The sequence below is a fragment of the Atta colombica genome, unplaced genomic scaffold (genome assembly GCF_001594045.1).
Source record: "Atta colombica isolate Treedump-2 unplaced genomic scaffold, Acol1.0 scaffold243, whole genome shotgun sequence".
Classification (NCBI taxonomy): Eukaryota; Metazoa; Arthropoda; class Insecta; order Hymenoptera; family Formicidae; genus Atta; species Atta colombica.
The window spans coordinates 154456-168658 of NW_017259342.1; the positions used below are offsets into that span (position 1 = coordinate 154456).

Consider the following 14203-nt stretch of genomic DNA (forward strand, 5'->3'; position numbering starts at 1 on the left):
CAAACTGAAAAACGAAGGAACAAAGAAGCAGTTTTTTGCGGATTGATTCGCTAGATGATTTGCAAAATACATATATCATATAAGCACACATACGTTACGAGTTATATTATACTCTTTGCGGAAACGAAACCGTGGAAAAAGCCGCTTTAAAGGCCATAAAACATTTGTTTCCACCGTCAACCGCTTGCCGAGGTGGTATATTGCGTTCGTCCGCGCGAGCGCGGGATTTTGAATTGAATTTGAAATCAGGGGATCCGATTTTATGGCAGTCGGGTGTCAAATGTCGAAATGTCGCGCCTGGTGCCGGCTTATCGTCGGAAACCTCTGAGATTTCGGAACGAAAGGTCTGAAAAAGCGTTATCGGTTTACTTCGCAGGTCGCGATACAGGATGCAGAAAACCGTTCAATTCCGTTTTCGATTTGGAATTCGCGTGAAAAAGTACGGAAGAGGGGCATAAAAGGGCGCAGAGGTCACTGTTTCGTTTTATTGGCTCTACTCTACCCTGATGATCACTCGAAATGATCGGGTCATACTTATAGCTCAGAAGTTCAAAGCTTTCTTCTTCCAACTTGTTGCAGATGTTTTCCGCGAGATCCCGAAATTCTCTTCCTATTATTAACAATATTCATTTTTTTATTGTGATTTCTTTTATTTCAATGCTTACTTACCATCTGAATACTTACTATCTAAGAATATGACGTCAGAAGTGAGAAAATACAGAGTAAAAATTTTTGCAAATGGTTTGAACAGAAATATTTTTTTAATAAAACATTTGCAATCGATAAAATAAACTTATAAAATATATTAAAAATTATCTATTAGTTTCAGGAACAAATTAAATCATATTTATTTCTATATATTTATTATTAATTTGACAATTTATCATAGCTGTGAGTGTAATTTACTTCGTTTCTAGTTAAACATATATCTATTTCCGGATATATAATTACTTATTAATTAGCATTGTATATTTTACAAATCAGTTCTATTAATTATAAGTATTGTTTTATTGAAACATATTTGCATAGTGATATATTCTGTAAGAATTTTTATCGTGTATTTTTTCGTTTTTGGCGTCACAATCTGGGATATAATAATAATGATAAGTGAATAAAAATCCTAAATTCGTATTTTGATTAATTTCATATTGAAAGAAAATAAAATCAAAATTGATTTCATTTTTTCTACAAACACTGTTAAAAAAACAGAAATTTGCTTCCGTTACATATAATGAAAGCAAATTTCAAGCAGATACATTAAAAATATTTACGCAATATAACGTTGTCAATGAAAATGAAGTTATAAATAACTTAAATTTAACGTTTACTTATATTAAATTTCATGTATCTATACACAAATATACATTTCAGTTGCAGATACATTAAATTTAATTTGATGCACAGTTGGAAAAAATGTGTTGAATTTAACATGAATCACATGTCCCAAACTCAAATTTTTTAGTTAATTTTACACAAGATGAATATGTTAGAAGGTAATACAAATATTATGTAAGAGAATAAATACAAAGAAAGATAACATCGACACAGTTTGTAAACAAATCGTGAAAGCATATTTTTTATTATTTTTTGTCAGAAAATTAACATTTATGATATGTTAAATTAATATGGATTTCAGTCTTTCATTTATAATCTTAGAATTTATATTTTAAAACATATTATTTTTATGTTACTTGTTCACTTACTCATAAATTGTGTCATTTTGACACTAAAAAATATTGAATATCCCCCCCCCCCAATTTCACAAAAAAATCTTTAAATAACATAATCATATTAAATTAACACTTGAATATGTTAAAAAAGTCAACACAAACTGTTAACACAAACGTGAATGAGCCGTTTCTAAAACAAATTTTTTTATTGTGTGTCATAAAATTGAATTTAATTTATGTAACTTAAAAGTACATTAAATTTCATGACATTTTTAACAGTGTATATAAAATATACACTTTCAATATATGCAAATTTTATATTTCATCTTATTATTATATTTAAATAAAGCAGATATAATATCACTTTGAAGATCTCTTTTATGATATTTGTAAGACAAGCGGACGTTATATTAATATAGATTGACATTGCAATCCACAGTGTCGGCAATATAATTATATCAATGTTTGCAATAATTCGTGTTAATATGAATTTGCATATGCGACATTAATATGTCGAAATGTTGCGAAATATAGATATGCAGTATATATGTTAAATAAATAAACTTTGTATAAGATTAGCATGGATCGTTAATATCTGAGACAAACAATATCAGATTGTAGAAATTTGCTACAGTAACAGATATTCATTTTAGGATTCTTCACGATAACGCGCATCATGTGCCACATTAACAACAAATATTATTAACAAAAGGCGTGTTACAATGTGGTACGGATTAACGTCTTGAACCTTATCACATATAAACAGCTGCGGCTATATTTAGTGATATTATATGGATGAATGTTATCATATTTCGTCATCATTCGATAAAAACGACTGTTTCATTGTTTGAATTAGCAAATTCAGTTTTATTGTCATGGCTCTAAACAACCACTACTCGTATATTTCTGTGACTAGTAAATATATGTCACTCTATGTTTTCATGTAAATGTTTCAAATACAATGCTCTCTCTCAAACAGCATTTCAATATACTATTCAGTCAATGTCACAATATTGTGTCAATAGCTGAATTAAGTCTAAATGAATAATTCATCGCGAGTATTTCATATAATTAATTTTTTTATATTGAAATATTGTATATATGTACTTTTCACGATTTTATTTAATATCGATTCATCATAACGACTAATATAAATAAATACTTAATTTTATATAAAATTAATGTACATATAAAAAAGAAGGAGAAAGATAAAAACAGACAAAGAAAAAATAATCTTAGGATAAAATAGTAAATATAAAATCAAGTATAAAACTAATAGTTATAATCGATTGCATGATTAGATTAGAAGAACAATCATTGAATGTTTTCCAACAACGTACACAGATGACACAGTGTAACACTGTGTCTTACACACAATGTAATACTGTATCTTACTAAAAAGTTTGATAGCCATACTTATTTTGCAATAAAATCAAAAATCGCCAATTCTGAAAAAATAATAACTTTAAATCTAAATAAAAATCTATTATTGATACGTTAAATATAATTATAAGAATAAGAATGGAAAACTACAATGCATTCTGGTGTTAAACTATGAAACTAAACTACGTTTCAACAAGTATCTTACACAATGAAACGTCTCTGTGTCCTAGCTGGAAAACAGCCATTGTGGCTCTGTAAAGTCGTTTAACACTCCAAAGCGTGTTAAAAAAACAATAAAAAATAAATATTAATAAATTGAGCTCATCTTCAGGAATTAATTCCTTACCTGATCGTTGTCTTGTTGATCTTGGCCGTAAGTGGGAGTATCACCATTAGGGGTGGTGGCAGCGGAGGGTCGCTGTGACGTTGACAAGTTGATCGCGCCGTCTCCGTCTGTATCATGATCCATTATGCCATCGTCCTGAAATCACGATCATCGTTACGTCAGAAGGTACATTCTTATGCATCGAATTCGATTACACAAATAAAACGCGCTTTTGGAGAACATTGCTGTATTTTCCTATCGTCATGATTTAATTTATTATAATAATAATGTAGCAATATCTATAATACCATAGCAAATATCTGTAATACTATAACCATAGCAAAAGATGACTTATCAAATTGATATCAATATCGATATAATAAGAGATTAACGCATCAATACATTTTTATTCGTATTACTTTTAAATCGATTCTTGTTATGTTACTATTTTCAGTAAACACGTAATGATGATGAGTTACTCTTTAAAAATAACTTTCCCAATCTTGGCGTGTAGTCACTTATTCAACGTGTAGTCATTATCAAATCGTTATTATAAAAAGTAACGGCAAAACTAATGGTATAACTTATTTCTCTATCCCTGCAGAATAATATACAAATACAAATTTAGCATGAAATGTCTAGTCGTATATAAATATTATAGTAGGATAAAAAGATATCAGAAATATAAATAAAAAAAGTGCTGTACAATAAACATGCAATAATTAAATGCAGTATTTTAGGAGTATTCGGTCATGATCCCGGAACGTGGTAATCGTGACGAAATCTCGAAACGTGCAATCTTATCCGACATTGCCCTCGCGTGCGCTATGATTTTAAATCGAAGTCTGACGCACGTGATTCCACCTACCCGATGCAAGAGAAACAATATTTCGCGATTGCGAAGCTAATAATACATACTTTCCCGGAAATACGTAACATCATGCTAAGATTCTGCTAAATTCACGCCAAGACTCTGCTTCCTATCATAAGCGGTGTATAATACACAATATCTATGTAGTTATCGTAAATATTTCGCAGCATCGCGCTACGCTTCAGCCATGTATAAATAATTCGTAAATTCCGACGTAATATCATTACGTCGAGCGTGTACAGAGCGTGTGTATATTGATGAAAATTTAAAGTAGAAAATTAAACAATAAGGTATATGTGCATTCTGAATAGCTAATTTATTGCAAAGTTAAATGAAAATTATACAATAAGATGCGTATGTATTATGAATAACTAATTTATTGCGAAGTTAAATGAAATTTATGCGTTTAAAGCATAAGAAACAAATAAATATGGGATAAATGTTCCATAAAATGTTGCATTACGTTCGCGTCTGTGTGCAAAATGGATTCCGAATTAAATCATCATTAACATATTAATTATTCAAGAAAAAATTAATTTTTCTTGAATATCCCTCGCAATATCTCTCGATCATGCATCTTACCACCCGGCTAAATCAGAAAGCGTCATTTTCTTCAGAAAGGAATAATTACGCGCGACATGCAACCCGTTAATTAAACATCAGCCAATTATTTCAAATTCCATGGCTAGAAGAGATGCGTACAGAGAGTATCTCGTGCGCAAAACAAAAAAAAAATTATAATCAAGCGTCGTATAATTAATGTTCACTTCACATTATCGATTATTCACGACGACAGTCGCGATTAATATTACGTCACGCCTTAAGTCACTTAAGACGATCGCTTAATTAATTCTTAATTAACGTACGCGTCGTCGAGATTCAATAAAAAATTCCTTACATCTGTTTCGGTTTAGTGGTGGGCGCGTTGCAGTCCATGAGAAGTAACGGAATTAACACTATCCGATGAGAAGAAAGTTTCGCTGTTTCCGGCTTCGCCGGCAAGACACCGCTATGAAACGATTCACACGACGAATGGCATTTCCGGTCCCGAAAGCGCAACGTGGCGCGTACGCGGTCGCAAACACTCCGCGCCTACGTTCACTATATACATCCGGTATGCACACGCGGAAATCCTTTCGCGATGGTGGTGGAAGTCACCGCCGCGCGGAATTGTGTCTCACGAAAGCACCGATTGTACACGTTCCTTGCACTGCATCCAGAAAGCGGCACTTTGAACCTCCTCCGCGAAACTCGATCGTCAGTCACTCGCGCGATAGTAGGGGAGGGAAGACGGGAACGAGGGGATGAGAACGCAACCCTTAACAAATCGAACGCAACGAATAGCGCGACGATAAAAACAAAGGGAATAAAAATAACGAAAAAAATGGATGAAAGAAGGGGAGGAGAAAAAATGCGCGTCGGATTCGCGAAGAAGACGAAAAACCCAACGTTAACGCGCCGATCCGAGTAGACCGAGGACTAAACACTAAAAGCGGCACAGGCATACCAAGCAGCTCGACCGGCGGGGCTGTTGCTTATTGTGTAAATATAAACAAATATAGTTGAAACCAGCCAACAGGCCTGCTTTCAGCTCCCCCACCTCTCATCCCCCCGCTGCCACAGTCCTCCGCTCAATGTGTATACCCTACCTTCTTCTCCTCCACGTCCCCATACCCCTCCCCGTATTCCCGCGTCCCCTCTACGCGGCACATCCAAAGACTTTCTCCCCTCGTCCCGCTTAGACACCATCCCTTTACCACGTCCCTGACCCCACTGCTACCAGACTACATCATACATGGCACATCGTGGTCTGACTCGTCTTACCATATGTTCGTTTCTCCTTCTCACTCTCATTCTCTGTCTATACTTTTTCTCTTTTTCTCTTTCTCTCTCTTTCTTTTTCTGTGCTCGCGCATTACACATCGCCGACTCGTCGCACACTGTCGCCGAAGTCGGTGGATTACGTGCCAGGCCCTAAGAGATCTTCGAAGTTCCTCTTCTTTTTTTTTTTGTGGGACGCCTCCATGGATCGTAGAGAAAGAAAGCGGTCGAAGTGTGTCTTTCGTGGATATTTCTGACGTGCGTGTTGTGGCTATGATTATTCGGAACTAGTTTAGTTTAGTGTTAAAATCTTCTACTATCAATTGATATGAAGAAGGAATAAATAAAATTTTTTCAAATACATTTTAACGTTGGCATGATGTAATTTATGATATTACCATAAATATTAGAGAAAAATCGTTTTGAATTTTCTGTGAAGAAATTACAAAATTAAATAAAAAATACAAAAGTAATTGTTTCGAATTATATTTGTGCATACAACGGGTATTAAATTTATTCCGGTTGTTTCTGAAGACATATAAAATACGAAAAGATATTATTTATTTTAAATAGAAATTTTCATTGTTCGTACACTGTTTAAAAATTTCATGAACTTTACAAAAATGTACATTTGTTATATGCAAGATATTCTTTCGACTAGAATTTTCGCCAAGTATTTATAATTTATATTTCAAAATGGTGGCAAACCATCAAGTTGGTTTTTGCTAACAAATTTCTGCCGAGTAAATATTGAAACTTCTCTTTTAAAAATTATATCGCTTTGGGGAAAAACTATACTTTGATATCTCTCTCTATTTATTATTATATCGTATATTTATCTATATTCTCGAGACATAATCTTGAGTTACAAACTGTATAAACAGATAGCACGTAGCGAGTAACTTTTGACAACGCACTCTTCAACGTATTGACAACACATCATATGCATCATTGAAGACTGACCCTCTTAACTCACTTCACGATAAGCACCTCACGACTTCACTCCGCATTTCGTGAAAAGAAACGAAGTGGACGATGCAGGTATGGAAATATTCCTATTCTTCGGTGCTAAGTATGTGTGTGTGTGTACACACACACACACACACACGCACACGCACACGCACACGCACATATATATATACATGCGCGTGAGAGGCGGTACGCATAAGCGATAAATACGCGTGTACACACGTGTTGCCTGACGCAACTTGAACCACCGGCTTCAAGTTTGTACAGGCAAACCGGAAATAGGGGACAAAATGTTCCTTGAAACGTGTCTTCAAAATATTTCTTTCACTCGTTGCCTCAACTTCTCAACAATTGCACGATATAGAGCGATACTACTGTACTTTCCCGCTGTGATCCCGAAAAACACACGCTCTCAAATTTCGAATTATATCACTCATTTCGTATTTGTATGTACATATAAACTTATTATTACACTGTGACACAGTGTCCCTGCAAGGGATGAAGCTTCGGTTATTTTGCGAATTTATTTTGCAGTTAATAATGTAAACAATATTTATCTATAATATATCAATAATATTTATCTATAATTTTCAATTATAGCATATTGAAAAAATTAATACAACTGAACAATTTTTAAATTATTAAGAAAAATAAAAATGAAATTTATAAAATTTATACAAATATTAAAAATTTGAATCTTATTAGATCGATTTGAATCTCATTTAATTTATAAATCTTATATCTTATCAATATATGTGTATTATATATGTACATATTTGTCATAAACTACTCACATCGTAATAAGTACGATATATACTAAATTAGAGTCTGAAATTACGAATTATTATTGAAACACAAATTTTTTTATTGACGATATCAAAAACTTAATACGTTAATATACGACTTGTAAAATAATACAAAACTAAAATATATACTATTACTTTATTAAGAATCGTAAATATGCAAACCGCTCGAACTCTCCAAAAACTAAATTGAACATTCTAAGATGCCTTCCATTAAACTCATCAATATTTTGCTGAAAAATTTAATAGAAACCTATATTTCACAGAACACTTGAATAAATAACATAAAGCCAAAGTCGAAGTCGGGACGACTAACCTGCATAAATTTCCGTCGAAAATCCGGTGTTCGCTGTAACGCGGAATTTTCACTGCATTTTCCGCAGCGGTGCTTCAAGCCTTCGACTCGCACATTCTACGCGCGTGGTTTTAGAGAGAGCCCGCGTAATATAAAAATAAATTCTGCAAAAATGCTAGACGGATGGTTAACGGTGCAAACGGATATAGCCGGTATTACACGCCTCGGTACATAAAGTTCTTATTAAGCGGACTGTATAAAGATTTAACAATGAGAATGCTAACACAATCGTGCCTTTTTCCACGAGCAGCGGCATCGAAGAAAGTTTGCGAGCGACTTTATTAGACCCGCGATATCGACCCAACTATCAAAAGCATTCGAAACGATTCATGGTTTTAGTCAACCATTGTCGAAGAACTAGGTTGCCCACGACGGTACCATAAGGGGAACTATGTCCCATCGTTGGTCCTATGACAACAAAAGTGGAGGCAAAAATAGACGCAGCCGGCTCAGTCAGCTTATATACGTCGTATATATACTAAATATGTATTTATTAAGTAAACAACGGTGAGTCCCCGCCTCGTTTCCTATTTCAATGTAGATAATGCAGGAATTTTGGGGGCTTGCTTACACCATTGCTCATAGGCGTGGCTATAGATCATATTTCGAACGAGTGAGGCGTGAATGAATACTTCCTGAGCTAAAAAATTACATACGTAATTACTTTGCTGAAACGATGAAAGAGTTATATGAGAAACACGAATGAAGTAGTTTGTGTTGATTCACACGGATTCTCTGCAAATATTCTTATAGCTTTTATTAGGAAGTTAAATATGTATAAATAAATATTCATGTATAAATAAATTTAAATAAATTTCAAGTCCCCTAAGTTTGTAAAGTTGAGATCAGAAATTACTCTGATTTCATTTAATTTTATTTGTCAAAGAAAGCAAATATTAAAGAAATATTACATTATATATAATTATATAAGACGAGACTTATAGAAATTATTGTATTGATAAATTCCGACTTTTTCGATATTACAAACATTTCATAGAGCTATAAAAATTCTTTTATTAATGGAAAAAGAATTAATTATAATTGTAAATATATAAATACATATATACAAGTTTTAGAATAAATATTAAAATAAACATGAATATTATCAAAAAAATTATTTTAATAATAAAAATTAATTAGACTGATCTTTTTACTTCAATATTCTTCTTCCTTTGTTTCATTTTAATTATGTAAATACAAATCGATTAAAATAATTATCCGAACTTTAGTGAAGATATCGGAATGTACAATTTATTTGGCTCATGCTGCCAATATACAGTATATTGAAAAAAAATTTATTAAATCTTAATATAATAAGGGAAAGATCCCTATTGAAATATCGAATTTATTTTGAGTAAATGCTAAAAATCTATGGGCAAAATTTAAAATAATAATAGATAATTTTGAAGAGACTTTAATAAACTTTAAGATAATATTATGTAAAATTTAATTCAAATTTTATTTTTTTTATAAATTAAAGAAATATAAAAAGTGAGCAAATTGCAAAATCAAAAAATTGTGCTCCTAATATGAGATGTTTTGAGAAATCGATAATAAAACGCAAAGTACATCAGTATTATAATTAAAAAACTTTATGTTTCTAAAATATAAATAAACACAGCCAATGTACACGCACAATGAGTATGCGATGCATTGTACCTGGCTGACTTGTAATAGTGACTTCAGATAGTTGGAATCAAGCATCGCAGAAACAAGCACTCGATGTTTATTTCGATTGTCCTTTTTATTATTGTACAATAACATTTATACTTCAGCAACGATTTCCACTATGACATAGGAACATAGATTATTTCATATTAGAAATACGCTGGATATCTCATATTGCGATTTTCATTCCTTACGGTTTTACGATCATCAAATCTAATTTCTGTAATTAAGCATATATTCAATCGCATATTTTTCTATAATACTCTTCTTACTCTATTACTATATGAAGAATTTATTGCCAAATATTTACTTATTAAATAATAAACAAGCTCATTTAAAAGCTCATATCAACGAGATTTGAAGACATCCAAATTCTGAAATCTTTTTTAAATGTTTCACTAAATAATTTTCAATCTAAGAAACAACAAATTCATGGAACCAATAGATAACATTTATTAGTTTAGTGGAAACGCCGTTATTTCATATAATATTATGCACCTATTTCATAATAGGAGGCTTTCCTCTATATTTCTTTGAATAATAAACATTATTGACAAATACAATTACTTACAATAAATAAATATTTATTCAATAAAAAATGATAATGAAATTAATATTTTTTGTATAAAATCAATGTATGTTTACAATTAGTAAATATTTACTCACTATTCAACTATTCAAACAAATATTTATCAAAATTTAATATTTTTTGCAGTGCACGTATCGTTAATTTGCACTTTATCCGATGAATGAAAATGAAACGTGATATTAAACAGAGAATATTATTACAATTCGTTATTAAGTATCATAAAGCAGCATGATGATATACAAACGGCAGCAGGCGACCGATTCACCAATCCAGTCATGGAGGGAATAATCATTAAAAGTCGAAGCAAGAAGAGAGATAACGAGAGCTCATATATCTCTATCAAATCGGAAAGGGCGGCAAAGCAAACGTACGTCTTCCCACATGCTTACGGCCGTTTGAAGTCCTTTCGGCATATATACACATACACATCGAGGGTCCGCTTCGCCCCTACTAAATAATAAACGAGAGGATTTACCCCCGTCAGGTTCGCGCGACGGTACATAAAAATACTTGAATCTGAGAAATTAGCGAGGTAACGGGCTGTCGTCCGTTATGTGTGGCACGAAAGAGAGGCACGAGAGGGTGCGAAGCGAGATGGAGTAGGAGAGTTGGTGAAAGAGGAGACGTTGAAAAAGAGAGAAACGTGGAAGGGGTCGGCCGGCGGAGGCGTTTCGGTCTCCGTGCGGAGTGGCCAGGAAAAAAGGGTACCTAAAAGGGTTGAATTAATGTCGCGATAAATATATGATTTAAGGTGGAAACGTTTGCAACTCCGGCTAATTTTTTATCTCAGAACCGCGGCCGCGCTCGCCAGTGGTGAGAGTTTTTACCCTAGAAAAGCAAGCGCGCGACGATCTATCCATGGCGCTGGCCGCCGGCGCGGGAGTGAAACAGGGCGGAAGGGGGTCGTCGAGTAGGAAGAAGAGGGTAGCTGAGAGGAGGGCCTCGAATCTACCGCTTATTTCTTTTTTCGAGTAATTTACTGCCGACGAAAATTTGAGCGGACGCGCGCTTTTTAATAGTTCGCGCCACTCTCGAGAAGATCGGTCGTGCTCTTTTTCCTCCCTTGTCGTCCCGCGTCTCTACCATCGCCAACCCCTGCGTACATAGGCTCGTATTGGCTTTCCCTGTGTCTTTCTCGCTTGTCCCACGTTCTCGGAAGGACAACGAGGAGGTATCGTTCACGGCGGTTACGATAAAAATTACGAGACTATAAAAGCGGGCATCTACACGCGCTTTATGTCACAAGACTCGGAACAGCGAATTTTACTACAGATTACTCATCGCTTTTTTTTTTAGCATCGTTTAACTTCGAGAACGGCGGTGAGTCTATGAAGATGCAAGCGTGGAGTCAATCAGCGTCGAAACGATTGTTTTATGCGCTCGTAATGCGCTCGTCGTGGTCTCTCTCTCTTGTTGTTCGTAATACGCCCATAACACGCATGCATGAATATTACAAAGTGTATAACACTCGCTCAGAGGATAAAAGTCGTGTACTTAGTTCGTTTCTTCATTCAAGAATTGCACATTCATCGATGAATTCCAAGAAAGAAAATTTCCTCAAGCTTACTTCATCATTTGTTTTCTCCCGGAGCAATTAATATGTATGCCGCACGTCATGAATAAAAATAGTTGTCTATTTGTTCTATTACTCAGATCAATAGATTAGTACGATTGGAATTTATAATATTATTTACGTTATTACTTCATAAGACTTAATCTTGAAAAATTGAATTCTTTTAACTTAACTCTTCAACGTCACAAGGGAAACATAACATACTCGGAATCCAATTAATTTGCTTATAATTTTTATAAAAATATTGTAAAAATCTTTTTAAATTAAATTAGATAGGAACGTAACAGTATCAAGCAAATATAATATAATATCTTTATTAATGAAAAAGTTATAAATAATGAAAAAAGCATTGGAAAAACAGTGAAAAAAGAAAATTAGATATGCCAGATACTCAAATTAAAGAATTAACTATAGTAACAAATAGTAAAATTGGTTTTGTCAAGCCATCTTTACAGATTAAACAATGAGAATTTTATTTTTTTATTATCACAAATTTCACGGTTTTTCGTATATTTCGTATATTTCGCATTAAATTCTGTAGAATTTTAAGACATATAGGAATTTCTTCGCGAAGTTTTCTCGCTTTGCCAAAGTTCAGAAACAAGAAAGAGTTTCTTCAGTGTCCAATAAATAAATAGGAAACACCTGCGAGCACATATGCGTCGTCACGTCTGCTCACGCGGAAATATTTATCGCAATGCTATAGCGCGATAAACATCGCCATACACATTTATGTTTACCTTAACGCCACGTTACGAACGATAGCCAACCAAACATTTACATCTGTCTCGTATCGGCACGACACGATAAACACGTTTCCTCGAATCTAAGAAGGAAAACGGCCATCGTCAGCAATAGAAGAGCGTTCTGTCACGAAAAGCGCAACTCTCAATATCCATCCCTTTACATGCGTAACCAGAATAGCCGACTCGTACATGATCCCTTAAACTGGAATATCCCAACGGGACCGCAAACACGCGTTTCCCCAATTATCTACGTGGTCTGACGTGGGCAGTCGGGGGTTAAGCGTCGTTACCGCTGAATCTCGCGTGTATCAACCTTATACGTGACATCAGATCCGTGATGATCACGGTGAGAAACTAGAGTCGACTTTATTCCCAGACCGCGAGAATAGGAAAACCGAAAGAGAATGGAAAAAGGCACACATACTCACATACTCACACACACACGCGCGCGCGCGGGCGCTCACAGAAAGAAAAATTTCCTTTAATGAGGATAGAAATGATAGAAATAGAAAATAATTTGAGAGAATAAGAAAAAGAAGTAGGAAAAAATAAATCAATGAAAAATAAGTCAAGATCAAGAAAGAAATATAAATAAGCAAGAATGAAGCGAAAAATTTCAACGAGAAAGACAGTTGAAGAATAGCAATAGAAATATTTATAAAAAAACAAGGGGAATGAATGATGAGGTAGTAAAGAAGAAACACGAAGAAGAAGTGCAAATAAAGAGGCAGTACGCGAATGGATAGAAATGGGATGGAGGCCAGTCGGAGATCATCCGAGAATAACAGAGGGTGTCTGAAGCGAGAGGCAGAAACACGGGGGTGGGCAGTCACCCTCCAGGAAGCGAGAGGAGCGTCGACCGCTTAGGTTTCCGCAGCGTCGGCGCTTTTTGGATTAACCGCTCGGACATTAGAATACGGAATTGATATATTATGGTCGTGGACCGCCGTCGGTGGACCGTTTCCTCGACCGTTTCCACCCGTTACCACCCCTTCTTTCGCCGCGGAACCGCGAGGGTCAGGCGGATCCGTGAAAGAAGGAGGGCGGATGGTCCGGTTACACACACTCTTTAGGCATGACTGCTTGCTACTCGCATCTTTCATCGCATTATCTCGGCCTCGTAAAACATTCCTTTATAGGTTGCCGAAATGTCCCCTTGCATGAAGACAAGGAGAAAGAAGAGTAGGCTGACCACTATACTACGTCATTACTACTATACTATGTCTTCGTCTTGAACGTCACAATTATTCCATCGACATACTTTTTTATGAGTTTAATTTTTTACAGAGGTAATTCAATTCCAAAGTTAAATAAAATAAAATTATAAAGGAAAAAGTATTAATAATTATAAATCATATTAGGCTGACGAGAATAAATCAATTAAGAAAAATAAAAATCTATTTTCGGTTCAAGCGCGCGCAGATCTTAAT

The 14203-nt window shown here is 34.4% G+C and overlaps 1 protein-coding gene across 16 annotated transcripts in view; it reads right to left on the bottom strand.

The window, feature by feature from the left end:
• The window catches only part of LOC108688864 (forkhead box protein P1), a 304708-nt gene that overhangs the window by 103076 nt on the left and 187429 nt on the right, over positions 1-14203 (bottom strand). For all 16 annotated transcript variants that reach the window (XM_018195386.1, XM_018195382.1, XM_018195381.1 and 13 more), the window contains one exon: positions 3400-3534. In XM_018195386.1, coding sequence (XP_018050875.1) covers positions 3400-3534 — 135 coding nt within the window. The remainder of the gene's footprint in view (positions 1-3399; positions 3535-14203) is intronic.